This window comes from Chiloscyllium plagiosum, unplaced genomic scaffold, assembly GCF_037043375.1.
Source record: "Chiloscyllium plagiosum isolate Xiang-an unplaced genomic scaffold, Cpla_swu_hap1 HiC_scaffold_6, whole genome shotgun sequence".
Taxonomy (NCBI): Eukaryota; Metazoa; Chordata; class Chondrichthyes; order Orectolobiformes; family Hemiscylliidae; genus Chiloscyllium; species Chiloscyllium plagiosum.
In genome coordinates, this window is record NW_028270144.1 from 118,204,835 (window position 1) to 118,220,582 (window position 15,748).

Sequence of the window (15,748 nt, forward strand, 5' to 3'; positions counted from 1 at the left end):
ATATTAAGTGGGGCATCACTCGCTAGAGTTAGAGATGCAACACATTTTCAGCTCTGATCTCCAGCATCTGCAGTTCTCACGTTCTCCTCAGACACTAAGTAAACTGGCAACTATACAAATTCTCCTGCCCCAAAGCAGCCTGTTCAGGCTGTATGTTAAAAAGGCGACCTGAAAAGGCTGTATTGATGCTTGTCTCCTCTTTCGTCTAACCTCTGAGTCTTCAAATGATCCCAGTTCTGCCAATTGGCTTCACTAGTTCCAGTCTCTCCTCCCCTTTGCGTATATTTTTTTCCCCTGTTAGTCGGCGTCGAAGTGATTTCCGGATCCCGGATCAATTGAATAATCCCCGAGGTAAAATGAAAGAAAATATTTTATTCCTTAAAACGCGCAAGGAAAGGGGCGGGGGAGGTGAGGAGCCAGATTGAAGCGTTAACTGGAATCTGTGAAGTCCCCCCAGCAGAGAGAATTGCTGGGATATTTGCAGTCGGGACCGTGATGTTGCCCTTTCTGAGAGGAGCAGTAGCTGAAATTAAAGTGAGGAGGTGCCCCAGATACTGGGAAAGCCCCCCCGGGGCAGGCGAAACGCCACTAGAAACATTACAGGGTCAGGGGGAAAATAAGGAGACTGGTACCAGGGACTAGAACCGGCGGGCCGAATGACCTCCTGCTGTACCGTAACAGTTCTATGGGACAGGAACTGAACTGTTTGTATTGCATTGACAGCGAGAGAGGTTGAGCAAATGGATCTTTTTATGTTAAAGTCTGTATGATTGGGTGTGTGTCTGTGACTGAGTTTCTAACTGAGCTGTAAACGTTGTGTTGGCTGTTTTGTGAGCTTCCGTTATTGAGTAAGCGTTTTTCTGTGACTGTGAATGGGCTTGTGAACGCGAGTGTTAGTATTTCGAGTGTTTGTGTGTTTGTGTAAATGTTTGTGTGTGACCTGTGTGTTTGTGTGCTAGTGTGTAAATGCCAGTGCTTGTGTGTCCACGTGTCCCTATGCCAGTGTGTGTTTGGGTGTACCCATGTCTGTATCTGTGTGTTTGTGTAAATGCTTGTCTGTTTGTGTGCCAATGTGTAAGTGTCAGCATTTGTGTGTTCATGTATCTGTAAGCCAGTTGTTTGTGTCCTAGTGTGTGTGTTTACTCATGTTTGCATGTCTGTGTGTACCTGTGTGTTTACTCATGTGTTTGCATGTCTGTGTACCTGTGTGTGTTTGTTTACCCATGTGTTTGCATCTATGTGTGTTTACCTGTGTGTGTTTACCCATGTATTTTCATGTCTGTGTATACCTGTGTGTGTTTGTTACCCATGTGTTTGCATGTATGTGTGTTTACCTGTGTGTTTACCTATGTGTTTGCATGCCTGTGTGTACCTGTGTGTTTACCCATGTGTTTGCATGTATGTGTGTTTACCTGTATGTGTTTACCTATGTGTTTGCATGCCTGTGTGTACCTGTGTGTTTACCCATGTGTTTGCATGTCTGTGTGTTTACCTGTGTGTGTGTTTATCCATGTGTTTGCATGTCTGTGTATACCTGTGTGTTTGCGTTTACCCATATGTTTGTGTGTATTGGTGAGTGTGCAGGTGAGTGATGTTTTGTTTGCCAGTGAGTGAATTTGTCTGTAAAATGTGAGATCAGGAAGATCACAAATTTTCTTTGACAGTTTTTTCTAAGTTGTGCTAGAAATACACATCAAGTGAGTTTAATTTGCAATTTCAGTACATGTATTTTAAAATCGCTGATTGTGAGGAGCTGTTTTAATTACACAAAAACAGGTAATAGTTTCCATCTCTTTATTTGGGGCTAAACTAGCTGACTTGGCACTTTCCAGTCCACTGCTGACTCTCCCTTTTGATCTTTTAGTCTTGAATGAATCCAGCTGCCCTATAAAAGGTTCCTATATAAAAACATAGGTTCTCCGCATTCTGTCGTCAAGGTCGCCATGATTGAAAAGAAACAAAGCTCTCATGGGATAAAAAATTGAGGGTTGAGTTACAGAATAACTTTTCTGCTATAAGAAACCTTAATCTGACAGTTGCTAATGTTCCAGTTTTGTTCGTCTCATTCTGTTCCTCCTCTTGTCCCTGTGAGGGTTTGCTTCCTCTCTCTTGGACTCTGTTCCTAGGTCAGCAAGTGGAAATCCTTGATTTCTTCATAGGCAATTCATTAACCAGACTCTTCCTTTAGTAGGATATTTGAAAAGAATAATTATGTAGATGTAATATTAATTAAAAAGACAGCTGTGACATTATGAATCACATCCTTAAGAGAATAATAACTGCAGATCTGCAAATGTACTTATGCACTGTTTAAATGCACTTCACATTCAAGCAGCATTTTTAGCTTTGGAGGGTAGTGGTGGCCAGGGGCTGGGTGGTCAGTTTAACTGCAGTTGGCTGGGTGGGTGGTTTGTAATGCAGAGTGACACCAACCACATGGGTTCAATTCCTACACTGACTGAGGTTAATACTCCTTCTTGACCTGTCCCCTCACCTGAGGTATGGTGAACCTCGGGTTAAACCACCACCAGTCGTCTCTCTCTGTAATGAGAGAGAGCAACCATACAATCTGGTAAGACCATGGCGTGTTTGCCTTTATCTGGTTGGTTTGCTCTTGAAGATGTGCCCGAATCTTTGGAATCGATGAAAAGGGATGAATCCGTTCATGGTCCCAAATAGTGTCCGTCTAAGTAACGGACTGGCCTTACAGCTTGTTGGGAGTTAGCATAACTCTGCCATTTGATGTACAGAAGCTGGAATACATAAACCAATACAAGATGATCCTATTGTCCCTACCCCAAGAATCACATTTTTGTATATACTTGGTGTATTTGTCAATCTCCCTTTTAGATGCAATATACTGGGCCCACGCTATTGCTGAGTCTCACTTTGTGATCCCACAAACAGATGTTTTGTTGACCAGTTTCTCATAGCTGGGCGCAAAGGATTGAGCAGGAGATTCAGACTCTGTCATAAAGATGCCAGAGAGTTTAAGATGCACTCATAAAGAGCAGATCTCTTGCAACAAACAAGAAAGGTGGTGACCACCCCTCCCAAAGTTCACTCAGTAAACTGGTTTTTGAGGTCAGTTGTCAAGGATTCATAAAGCAACACCTATGGAATATACAAAGAGAGAGGGACTTACATTTGTATAGTGCCTGTCATGATCCTGATGCGGAGCTGCTGGTGTTGGACTGGGCTGGACAAAGTCAGAAGTCTCATGACACCAGGTTATGGTTTGAAAGCTTTTAGATTTTAGATAAACCTGTTGGACGAGAACCTGGTGTTATGAGACTTTTGACTTTTTCATGACCTTGAACTTGTGGCGCTGCAGCCATTTCCGTTTGACAATTTTTACTTGACCTTCCCTCCATCATAAGGTCATGGGTGGGGATTGTGCAGTAATTGGCAACCATGTTCAGCACCATTTGTAACTTCAGACACTGAAACAGTCCATGTTCAAATGCAACAAAATCTGAACAACATCCAGGCTTGTGCTGTCAAGTGCCAGGCTTGTGCCACACAAATGTCAAGTAATAGCCATCTCCAATAAAAAAAAATCTAACCACTGCCTCTTGACTTTCAGTGGTGTTACTATCACTGAATCCTCCACTATGAACATCCAACGGGTTATTATTGACCAGAAACTCAACTGGACTCACCACGTAAACAGTGGCTACAAGAGCAGGTCAGAGGCTAGGAATATGCTGGTGAATAACACCTTCTGACTCCACAAAACAAAGCATAGGTGATGGAATATGCCCTACTTGCCCCTGGAGGAGTGCAGCTCTGACAACACTCAAAAAGCTAGATATCCATGACAAATCAGCATTTAATTGGCACCACAAGCATCCACCACCACCTTCCACCACCAATGCTTAGTGGCAGCAGTGTGTACTATCTACAAGATGCGCTGCAGAAATTCACCAAAGATGCTTAGACAGCACCTTCCAAACCCATGGCCAATTCCATCTCGAAGGACAAAGGATACCACCACTTGCAAGTTCCCCTCCAAGTCAGTCACCATCCTGACATGAAAATTCAATGCCATTCCTTCATTGTCACAGGGTCAAAATCCTAGAATTTTCTCCCTGAGGACATTGCCTACCCCCAGAAGGGTTCAGAGGGATCTGGGCCAAGTGCTTGCAAATAGGACTAGATTAGGTTGGAATATCTGGTCAGCACAGATGTGTCGGACCAAAGGGTCTGTTTCCGTGCTGTACATCTCTATGACTCTGTGGTTGAATGACAAATTTAGATGAGTACAGTTGGAGGGAATTTTCAAACATTGCTACTGAATCTATTTCTTAATTCAAAATTCATTTTGAATCCCATCCATTGCAGACTGCTGTTCCCTCAAAGCCGGAAGGCCCCCAATTAGCCCTGTTGTCTTCAGAACCTGGTCCCATCCTTCACAAAATTCACAGAATGGTTACAATGGCCTTTTCTGAAATAATGATCAGGGTCACCTTCTCAGTTCACCCATGCAAAGGCAGCAATATTTCGACTCAGCTTCCTACTCTTTGGGTTTCTAGAAGCTGATGTATCAGATTAGGCAGGAAGCTTTCAAATCTCCTCGCTGTCTCATCAGGAGCCCTGAATGATCTCTCAGAGAACACAGTAAAAACAACTTTAATTCTGATTCTGCTCTTGTTAACTGAACAAATCTTGCCAAGGCCTTGATTACCATTCAGTTACTGCCATCTGCTTGAACATAGGGTCTCTTCTAGACTTGCTGGAACCAATTGCCAGATATTGACCTCATTATTAGCCAACGTCTGCTATCTGTTTAAACAGAGTGCCTTTCCTGCGGGATTGCTGTGTCCTTTAGAGCCTTTTTAAATCAAGAATCAGCCTACAATTAGACTCCAGGCCTGGCCTCACAAATAAATAAAGTTTGTTTGGCCTGTTCTTTCCTTTTTAACCACAAACTGTCCCAAAATCCAATAGTCATTTCCAGCTCATAATTCAAAATTGATAAAATTTTAAACAGATAAAGCGTTAGCAAGGGTTCTTAAAAAAAAAACTTTTTTAAAATTTTCTAATCAAGCTGTTCTGTAATGTCATTATGTACCTCTGCAGCAGGTGGGACTTGAAACCAGGCCCCCTAGTCCAAGTTAGGGACTCTATCAACCCATAAACCACCTGTACCCTAAACACAAGATTCTTAGGGGATTTAACAGGGTAGATGCAGAAAGGTTGTTTCTCTTTTTGGGAGAGTTCCGGACCAAGGGGCATAATCTCAGAATAAGGGTTGCACATTAAGATGGACATCAAAGGGAATCTCTTCTCTCTGTAGGTTTGCAATCTGTGGAGTCCTTTACTACACAGAGAGCTGTTGCTTTTGAGTTATTAACTATATCCAATGCCAAGATATGCAGATTTTAATCAGCGAATCAAGGGTTATAGTGAAAAGGCAGCAAAGCAGAATTAAGGATTATTAGATCAACTGTGATCCCATTGAATGATGAAGCAGACTGACAGAGAGGTATAAAAGATTCCTTGGCATTCTTTTGCAGAATCACTTCAGAGTTTTCTATTGTGTCCTTGCCAATAATTAGCTTTCACCATTATCACCAAGATTTATTATTTCAGTGTTATCAACTTGCGAATGTACTGTCGTTAAATTTGCAGATGGCACATAAGTGGAAGAAGGTGGAAAGGCAAGTCACAGAGGGATACACCCAATTTACAGAGAGATATTGGTAGCTTAAGCAAGTGGGAAAAAAATGGCAAATGGAATAATTGTGGAAAAATTTAGATTAGATTCCCTACAGTGTAGAAACCGGCCCTTCGGCCCAACAAGTCCACACAGACCCTCCGAAGAGCAATCCACCCAAACCTGTTCCCCTACATTCACCCCTGACTAATGCAGCTAACACTACGGGCAATTTGGCATGGCCAATTCACCTAACCAGCACATCTTTAGACTGTGGGAGGAAACCGGAGCACCCGGAGGAAACCCACGCAGACACGAGGAGAATGTGCAAACTCCACATAGACAGTTGCCCAAGGCAGGAGTTGAACCCGGGTGCCTGGCGCTGTGAGGCAGCAGTGCTAACCACTGTGCCACCATGCTGGCTAAAATGTGAAGTTGTTCATTTTGGGAGGGAGAGCAAAATAAAAATTGTTGGAAGCTGCAACACAGAGGGACTTATAGGGTCATACAGCACTGAAACAGATCCTTTGGTCCAACCAATCCATGCCGAACATAATCCCAAATTAAGCCAGCCCCATTTAGGGGTACTTGTGTATAAACTCAGAAAGCTAGCACATAGGTGCAGCAGGTAATCAGGAAGGCTAATGGAATATTGGCTCGTCTTCCACGGTGATTGGAGTATTTGAGTACAGAAATCTTACTGCAAGTGTTAAAGGTGCTGGTGAGAGCACATTAGTTTGAGCAGTTTTGGTCCTCTTATCGAAAGAAAGGTATTATTTTATTGGTGGCAGTTCAGAGAAGATTCACCAGGATGATTCCCGGTATGAAGCGATTGTCTTATGAACAAAGGTTAAACAAGTTGGGACTTAACTCCCTGGAGTTCAAACAAATGAGAGGTAATCTCATTGAAACATATAGGATTCCTAAAAGGCTTGACAGTGTAAATGTTGAGAGGTTATTTCTCCTCATGGAAGGACACAGCCTCGGAATAAAGGGGCAAAAATTTAAAATTGCAATGAGGCGGGATTTCTTATGTCAGAGGGTTCTCAGTCACTCATGGTAGGGAGTTAGAGTTTAGAATCCCTCCAGTGTGGAAATAGGCCCTTCGGCCCAACAAGTCCACATCGATGCTCTGAAGAGTAACCCACCCAGACCCATTCCCCTACATTTACCCCTGACTAATGCACCCAACCTATACATCCACGAACACTGCGGACAATTTTGCATGGCCAATCCACCTAACCTGCACATCTTTGGTCTGTGGGAGGAAACCAGAACACTTGGAGGAAACCTACACAGACGCGGGAAGAATGTGCAAACCCCACACAGACAGTCATCCGAGGCTCAAATTGAACCTGGGTCCCTGGTGCTGTGAGGCTGCAGTGCTAACCACTGAGCCACCTTGCCAGCCGATTCTGTGTCTTTTGAACTCCTCATCACAGAGAGCTATGGGGACAGAGACTTTGTATATATTTAACACTGAAGTACATAGATTCTTGACCAGTAATGGAATTGTGGTCTTATTATGGACTTAACTTTTGTAATATTTCTTAATTCTGTTCTATTCTTGCTTTATTGTTATAAACCTTTCCATTGCTGGGTTTCGATCTGACTGAGTTGCTATAAGACCACTGGCAAGAGTAGGCCATTCAGCCCATTGAGTCTGCTCCACCATTCAATGAGATCATGGATGATCTAATAATCCTAAACTCCACTTTCCTGCCTTTTCCCCATAACCCTTGATTCCCTTCATGCATGACTTATACTGCTCCTCAATTTTATAGTCCAATGAGTCACCTGGTATCAAGCAAGATTATACTTTCACTTCTTAAGGCTATCAATGTTGGAATTGACTTTCCACCAAATGTAAATTGCATGTTCAGTTTGTTAATAGAATTTTATATATTGTGATATAAACTGAGATTGATATTATATATGTATATATAATATTTATTTTAAATTTGGATTTAGAATTATTGGTTAGTAACATATGGGTTTTATGCATGTCTGAAGTTAACAGTTAACTGTTTTCTGTAGCTGTGGTGGTTTAAAAACAAAGCAAGTTTTATGGACTACTTCACATTATTGCTATCCAAGTAACCACCTGATGCCCCCTTAAATGCCTCCACTGAACGTACATCCTTCACATTTCCAGGCATTCTATGCCCTAACTATTTACCGTGTGAAAAGGTTTTTCCTCACACTGATCTTGCTTTATTTGCATATCACTTTAAGTCTACGCCCTCTCGTTCTTGTTACTTTTACAAGCGGGAACAGCTTGTCTCTACCTCCCTTGTCCAGCCCACTAATGATTTTGAAAAAAAAACTCCATCTATATTCTCCTTTTAGTCTTCTTGTATATACTTCCACACACAAGGAATAGTAGAGGTTTGGAAATCTCTTCCATAAATGGCAGTGGAGACTAGATCAGTTGTCAGTTTTAAATCTGAGATTGATAAATTTTTGTCAAGCAAAAGTATTCAGGGATATGGGCCAGAGGCAGGTTTATGGAGTGGGACCACAGATTAGCTATGATCGCATTGAATAGCACAACAGAATCAAGGGGCTGAATGGCCTACTCCTGTTCATATGGTTGCTATGTTCTCTACAAGGAGAACAGTTCAATTTCCAAGGGCCTAGACACACCTTCCAGGTGAAGTAGCACTTTACCTGCACTTCACACAAACTAGTCTACTGCATTCGCTGCTCACAATGTGATCTCCTCTACATTGGGGAAACGAAGCGTAGACTGGATGACCCGGTTCACAGAGCACCTACATTCTGTCTGCAAAAAGACCCTGAGCTTCCAGTTGCTTGCCAATTCAACACATCGCCCTGTTCCCTGGCCAACACCTCTGTCTCAGGCTCGCTGCAGTGCTCCAGTGAAGCTCAGCACAAGCTGGAAGAACAACATCTAATTTTCTGCTTGGGGATCCTGCAGCGTTCTCATCCAACATTGAGCTCAAACAACATTAGGGCTTGAGCACTCCCATGCCTTTAGCTCAGTCCTCACACACCAGACCTTGTTATCACATGCTATTACACACAGCCCGTTATGAGCCAGTACCAGTTCCCATTAATAGCAATTCATCCTCCCAGCCAGATCATTATCCATCCTTTGTCTGTCCAACTGTCCTTGTTTCTCTTTGGTCTCTATTTCCACCTATCATTTACTCCTTATCCCAAACCTCCACCCTATCTTCTGTGTATAACCTAACATTGCCCTAGCTACCATCAGTTCTGTGGAAGAGTCACTCAACTTGTAATGATTTCTTTCCACAGATGCTGCCAGACCTGCTGAGCTTTTCCAGCAATTTCTATTTTTGTTTCCCATTTGTTCAATCTATTCTTATAACTCATAACTGAAATTTCTCATTGTTGGATTCAATACCGTGAATCAACTTTCAAGTCTGGAACCAAAGTTCAGGGCACTTGGTGCTGTTGTATAATTGTTATATCTTCTGCTCATGACATTTGGAACATGAATAGAAGCCTTTGTTCAGATTACTGACTTGTAATGAGTCCCTGCTAGTCATTACTCTTATAATTGTAGCTTTAACTGTCTATGAGCGGCAATTATGTTTGCTGTAATCACCTTATTTCAGTAAGTCCAGCATGCTTGACATTATCTTTCTCTCTTTCAGAAAATTTGAATTAAGCTACTTCAGTCAACAACGGGGACAGACGTTAAAAAGATGAGCCTGTGTCTAAATCATAGGTAAGTTTAAGTTGGGGGGAATAGATTTTGAATGAAAGACTAACCTGGAGGTTACAGCATGAGCAACATTTCCAAATTGTGGAAGGTATTTCATGCTCTTGGCAATACCAATAGCTTTTCACACATCCAACTTCTCTACATAAATAGTGAGGATTGACAGAACCTCTGCATAGACCAATCAGTTTAATTTCAGTGGTGGGAAAATTTCTGGGGATGATTATTTGGGATAGAATTAGTATTACATAGAAAAAATGGTGGGTGGGTTCAGGAGAGTCAGCGCAGATTTCTAAAGGGAAAATCATGTTTAACTAACTTGCAGGAGTTTTTTTGAAGAGGTAACAGAAAGACTCTGTGGGGTTAACACTGTTGGTGTGGCGCGTGTACTTTCAGAAGGTGTTTGATAGGCTGCTACGTGGCAGACCTGTGAAGAAAGTTATAAGTCATTGTACAAAACAGACAGTAGCAGCATGGATCTAAAATGAGAAGAAAGTGAGGATGGCAGCATGTGAGGAGCAGGAGAGTCGACGGTTAATGCATGTGACATTCCTGATGAAGGGCTTATGCCAAAACATCGATCCTCCTGCTTCTCAAATGTTGCCTGACCTGCTGTGGATATAAAATCAACTGAGTGGGAAACATGGACTAATGGTCACTGGATTTTTTTTTGGTGGGCTGGAGGAAGGGCTGTGATGGAGTTCCCAGGGATCTTTGCTTTCCTTGTTGTATATTAATGATTTGGATCTTGGTGTGTCAGGGGTAATTTCAAAGTTTGCAGATAACGCAAAGAATTGTAAACTGAGGAGTACAGTTGGAACTCCAGACAACACAGACAAGTTGGTGGAGTGGGCAAGGTCGGTAGCAGATGAAGTTACAGTGCAGAGAAATGTGAGGTGATGCATGATGTTACCAAGAACATTGAAAATCAATATAATTATAAGGGGTATCATTCTAAATGGGTGCAGGGCAGAGGGACCTGGGTGTATATGTGCAAAGATCATTGAAAATAGCAGGGCCAGTAGAGCAATAAATAAAACATACAGTACTCTTTATCAATAAGAGCATAGATTATAAGATCAAGAAGGCCATAATGAACATATATTAGATACTTGCTGAGCCGATAAAATATGGACCTTTAAAAAGCACAGCAGGTCAAGCATGTCTGCTGTGCTTTTTCCAGCTCCACGTTTAATTGACTTTGACTTTTCAGCTTCTGCAGTCCTCGCTATTTCTAAGATACTTGCTGGACCTTAGCGGGAATATTCTGTTCGGTTGTGGGCACCACTTTATAGAAAGGATGTGAACTGAAGAGAGTGCAGAAGTGATCGGTTCCAGGCAGGAAGGACTTCACTTATGAGGATAGATCGAAAATGTTCGAATTACGGAAGGAGATGTGATGGAGGTTCTCAAAATCATGTGGGCTGTATAGAATAGATCGGGTGAAACCTTCCCAGTCATAAAAGTAACAAGAACAAGAAAGCACAGATTTAAAGTTATGTGCAAAAGGGACAAAGATGAAGTGAGGAAAAACTTTTTCACCGTCAATAGTTAGGATATAGTGCAGAATGCCTGGAAGTGTAATGGAGGCAGGATCAACTGAGGCATTAAAGAGGACTCAGGATAATTATTTAAATAGACATGGTGTGAGATAGGAAGTTGGTTAAATAATGATGCTCACTTAATGAGTCGGTGCTGGCACAATGGGCCAAATGGCCTCCTCCTGCGACTCTATTATCAGGCTCAGGAGTGGGATGCAAGTATTGACAGCACAGTCCTGAAATACCCTGAAACTCACAGGCTGAGTTGCTGTGATCTTTCCTGTGTGTAGTCCTAATGGTGAAAGCTAACTGTTGGGATCGTGCCATTGGGGAATTTCCCTTGACATGATCTTGGGAATTGCATTCAGCTTTTATCACAAAGTTATGGTATCGTGAAACGTGTCATTGCTAAATTGATGCTTTTTGAGGCAGGCTTTGCTGGTGGTGAAATGTCTGACTGCTCTTTGTGTGCTTGGCTTTATTTCACTTTTTTTTCCTCTTCTTTTGGTGCAGGTTTGTAGTGGCCACTATATTGCTCTACGGCTCTACAATGCTGACTTATGTAACATGTACGGAGACAAGCCTCCAACCTAACATTGTACTAATTATGGCCGATGACCTTGGCATTGGGGACATTGGCTGCTATGGAAATAATACTATGAGGTATTCTTATTACTTTATTCAAATTTGGAAATTGGGTATCTTTGGTTTGGTCAAATTACCAGTCAGTGAAGACCCCAACTTATCAAACAAAAAGGATGCTCTCAAAATTTTGTCGAAAGTTGTACAGCATTAGCGTGATGTTGGAAGCTATACAGTTTGATTTTCATTCAGCTTTGCTTGTTGATGTATAAGGGATGTATCTCACATCCTCAATGTGCTATAGACTGGGGTACTGTTCACAGGGAAAAGGCAGCGCATTCATTCACAAAGTCCAGGGGATTGAGAGTAAATTTGTAGACAGAGCCAAAGCTTCAGGCCTACATCATTAAAATCAGAGAATCCCTACAGGTGGAAATGGGCCATTTGGCCTATTGGGTCTGCACCGACCCTCCGAAGAGCATCCCACCCAGACCAAACCTCTCAACCTATCCCTGTAACCCTGCATTTTCCCTGGCTACTCCACTTAACTTGAGCATCCCTGGACACTATGGGGTGATTTCCATGGCCACTCCACCTAGCCTGTACATCATTGGTCTGTGTGAAGAAACCAGAGCACCTGGAGGAAACCTGTGCAGATACAGAGAGAATGTACAAACTGCACGAGCTAAGCAAGAGGAAGTGGCAACCTTTCTGTTTTCAAGGTGTCATTTTCCTTGGTTTGTTTTATATAAATGTGGAGCTGCGTTCAACAACGTGGCCGATTTCACTGGATCATCAAAGTCAGTTCACTGCTACCCTTTCTTCTGAGCCCTTAATTTTGACTTTCAGCCCTTTTGCTTTGGGGAGGAAGGAGGGTGGCCCCAGAGAGACAATTTAAATAAAATACAAGTAATGGCCTTTAAGCAGAAAACAAATTGATATATTTGACAGGTACCAGGTCAGGAATGAGTGCACGACTATGATAAATTTTCTTTTTGACAGAACTCCCAATATTGATAACCTGGCAAAGGATGGTGTGATGTTGACCCATCACATAGCTGCAGCTCCGTTGTGTACACCGAGTAGGGCAGCCTTTATGACAGGCAGGTACCCTATTCGATCAGGTAAGGGAGCACTTACACCAGTAGACCTACTTATGATGATTTCAGCTGATGGTGATTCTGGGGTTTGGCTAGCTCAGTTGACTGGGTGGCTGGTTCTCAGTGCAAAGAGATGGCAACATTATGGGTTCATTTCCTGCACCGGCTGAGGTTACTGCCTTCAGAGTCTAACCCCTTGCCTAAGGTGAGGTGATCCTCAGGTTAAAGGAGAAAGTGAGGTCTGCAGATGCTGGAGATCAAAGTTGAAACTTTATTGCTGGAACAGCACAGCAGGTCAGGCAGCATCCAGGGAACAGGAGATTCGACGTTTCGGGCACAGGCCTTTCTTCAGGAAACCTCAGGTTAAACTCTAATGAGTGAGTAGCCTGGGACTATGGAAACTTTACCTTGACCAAATTCTGGACAAGTTAGAATCTAGGATGAAACCATTGAAAATATTCAATGAGGCTGCCGATGCACCTTTAGCAAAATAGCATAAGTTTATTACACAACAAGAAAAACAATATATAAATTACAACAAACTTGAAAGTTATTATCATTAAAAGCTAGTAGGATCCTAAACAATAACATAGATAAAAGAGGTATGGTTAGTAAGTTTGCAGATGGCACCAAAATAGGTGGTGTAGTGGACAGTGAAGAAGGTAATCTCAGTGTAAAATTGGACTTTGATTAGATGGGCCAATGGGCCAATAAGTGGCAGATGGAGGTTAATTAAGATAACGTGAGGTGCTTCGTTTTCGTATGGAAAACCAGGGCAGGACTTGTACGGTTAATGGTTGGTACTGGGGCGTGTTGCTGAACAAAGAGACCTGGGGGACAGGTGCATAGATCTTTACAAATGGAGTCAAAGGTAGATATGGTAGTGAAGAAGGCACTTGGTATGCTTGCCATTATTTGTCAGTACATTGAGTATATGAATGGGATTGTCATGTTGCGTCTGTACAGGACATAGGTGAGGCCACTTTTAGAATTCTGTGTACAATTCTGGTTGTCCTTCTATGAGAAAGATGTTGTTAAACCTGAGAGGGTGCAGAAAAGGTTGACAAGGATTTTGCCGGGACAAGAGGGTTTGAGCTATAGGGAGAGGCTGAATAGGCTGGGAATTTTTTTCCTGGGGTGTCAGAGGCGGAGTGATGACCTTATAGAGGTTTATATGATCATGAGGGGCAGGGATAGTGTGAATAACCAAGATATTTTTCCTACGGTGGGGGAGCCCAAAACTAAAGGACGTGGATTTAGGATGACAGGGGAAAGATTTAAAAAGGATCTGAGGAGTAACTTTTTCACACAGAGGGTGGAGTGTGTATGGAATGAATTGCCAAAGGAAATGGTGGAAGCTGGTACAATTACAGCATTTAAAAGGCATCTGGATGGGTATTTAAATAGTAAAGGGTTAGGAGGATATGGGCAAAAACTGGCAAATGGGACGAGGTCAGATTGAGATGTCTGATCGGTGTGGACAAGTTGTTTCTGTGCTCTGTGACTCTATTATTTTACATTCTTAATTTTTATGACAGAGTAAAGAGTTAACTAGGTAAGGGGAAAATAACTATGGTCTCATTAGAGAGAGAGAGACAACTGGTGATGATTTTAACCTGAGGGTCACTATGCCTCAGGCAAGGGGAGAGGTTGTGAAGGTGGAACCTTCATGGTAACATCAGTTGGTGCAGGAATTGAACCCATGCTGTTGCTGTTGGTGTCACTCTATTAGCTGTCCAATCAAATGATATTTCAATAAAAGTTACTGAAGCATTTTTATAAGGAACCCTATCATGATGATGTCAAATTCCAAGGCACTGAGCTCTAATTGGAGAAGATCTTATCAAAGATCTGCTATGCTTATGTATGTAGTTTATAATGAATTCTGTAGTGGTAATCGGTTGCACCAGCTTTGTGTTCAACCCTTATGTGCCTCATGGTCTGAGAGGCTTCTAATGATATTCCTCTTTTAGCCCCTGTGAGACCTGTGATACTTTACCATGTTTCATTTTTAAAATCAAGGAGCGCAAAATATCTCGATCAACTGGCCCATTTATTTTGAAACTAGTAATAAAGATTTTGAAGTAATTTAGTAGCTGTTTCCTGAAATTCTAATAATCTGCTCCAGAGAATTGCAATGAATTTTGAGCCAGTCCTTTTGATCAATTCTGATTTTTATGCTCCTCATGAGACTGCTACCGCACTTCAATTTCTCGTACCAGCATATTTTTCTGTTTTTTTCATCCTTCGTATATTTATCAAGCATTCTCTTAAATTAATCTACACACTTCATTTGGTAGGGAGTTACTTAATCACTATCAAAATAGTGAAGTTTCTCTTGAACTCTTTATCATATTTATTCTTTTTCTAATTTCATTTTTGGGATGTGAGCAACATTGGCTAGGCCAGCATTTAATTCCCATCCCTAATTGGCCAGGGGACAGTTAAGAATCAACCACATTGCTGTAGATCTGGAGTCACATGTAGGCCAGACCAGGGTTAGGATGGCAGTTTCCTTCCTTAAAGGGCATTTGGCTATGGATTCATTGTCATCATTAGACTCTTATTTCTAGACTTCTTGAACTGAATTCAAATTCTGCTCTCTGGCATGGTGGGATTTGAACCTGGGCCTGGAGATCATTAGCTGCGTTCCAGATTAACATGATGTGGAGGTGCCAGTGTTGGACTGTGTGGACAAAGTTAGAAGTCACACGACACCAGGTTGTAGCCCAACAGGTTTATTTGAAATCACAAGCTTTTGGAGCGCCACTCCTTCATCAGGTGAAGTCAAATTGCAAATTTACAATCCAGCAACAACACCACTGAGCCAAAACATCCCCTTAAAGAAGTAACTTGCTTATGTTTATAGACCCTGGCTTTTGGGCTCTCCCAAAAGGGGAAATATCTTCTTTACATCCATCATATTAGATCCCTTCATATTCTCAAGATCTCTACTGTCATACCTCAGCCTTTTTGATTTGAGAGAAAAGACATAAATTCTGTTCAATCTAATTGTGTGCAATTTTATTTTCATTTGTTAATAGAATTTTATCCTGTCAGGCAAATTGTAATTTTGCTGCTGTAAGCCGGTGTGTTAAGACTGACTATCCCATAATGTAGCTCTAAACCCACGAGCCTTAAAAAAAAAAGAGCT

At 42.0% G+C, this 15,748-nt stretch overlaps 1 protein-coding gene across 1 annotated transcript in view; it reads left to right on the top strand.

The window, feature by feature from the left end:
• Positions 1-227: 227 nt before the first annotated feature.
• LOC122551174 (arylsulfatase H-like) overlaps positions 228-15,748 on the top strand; it is a 38,642-nt gene continuing 23,121 nt past the window's right edge. The window contains 4 exon segments of the mRNA XM_043692802.2: positions 228-351; positions 9,304-9,377; positions 11,426-11,575; positions 12,497-12,618. Coding sequence (XP_043548737.2) covers positions 9,355-9,377; positions 11,426-11,575; positions 12,497-12,618 — 295 coding nt within the window. The 5' untranslated portion in view covers positions 228-351; positions 9,304-9,354.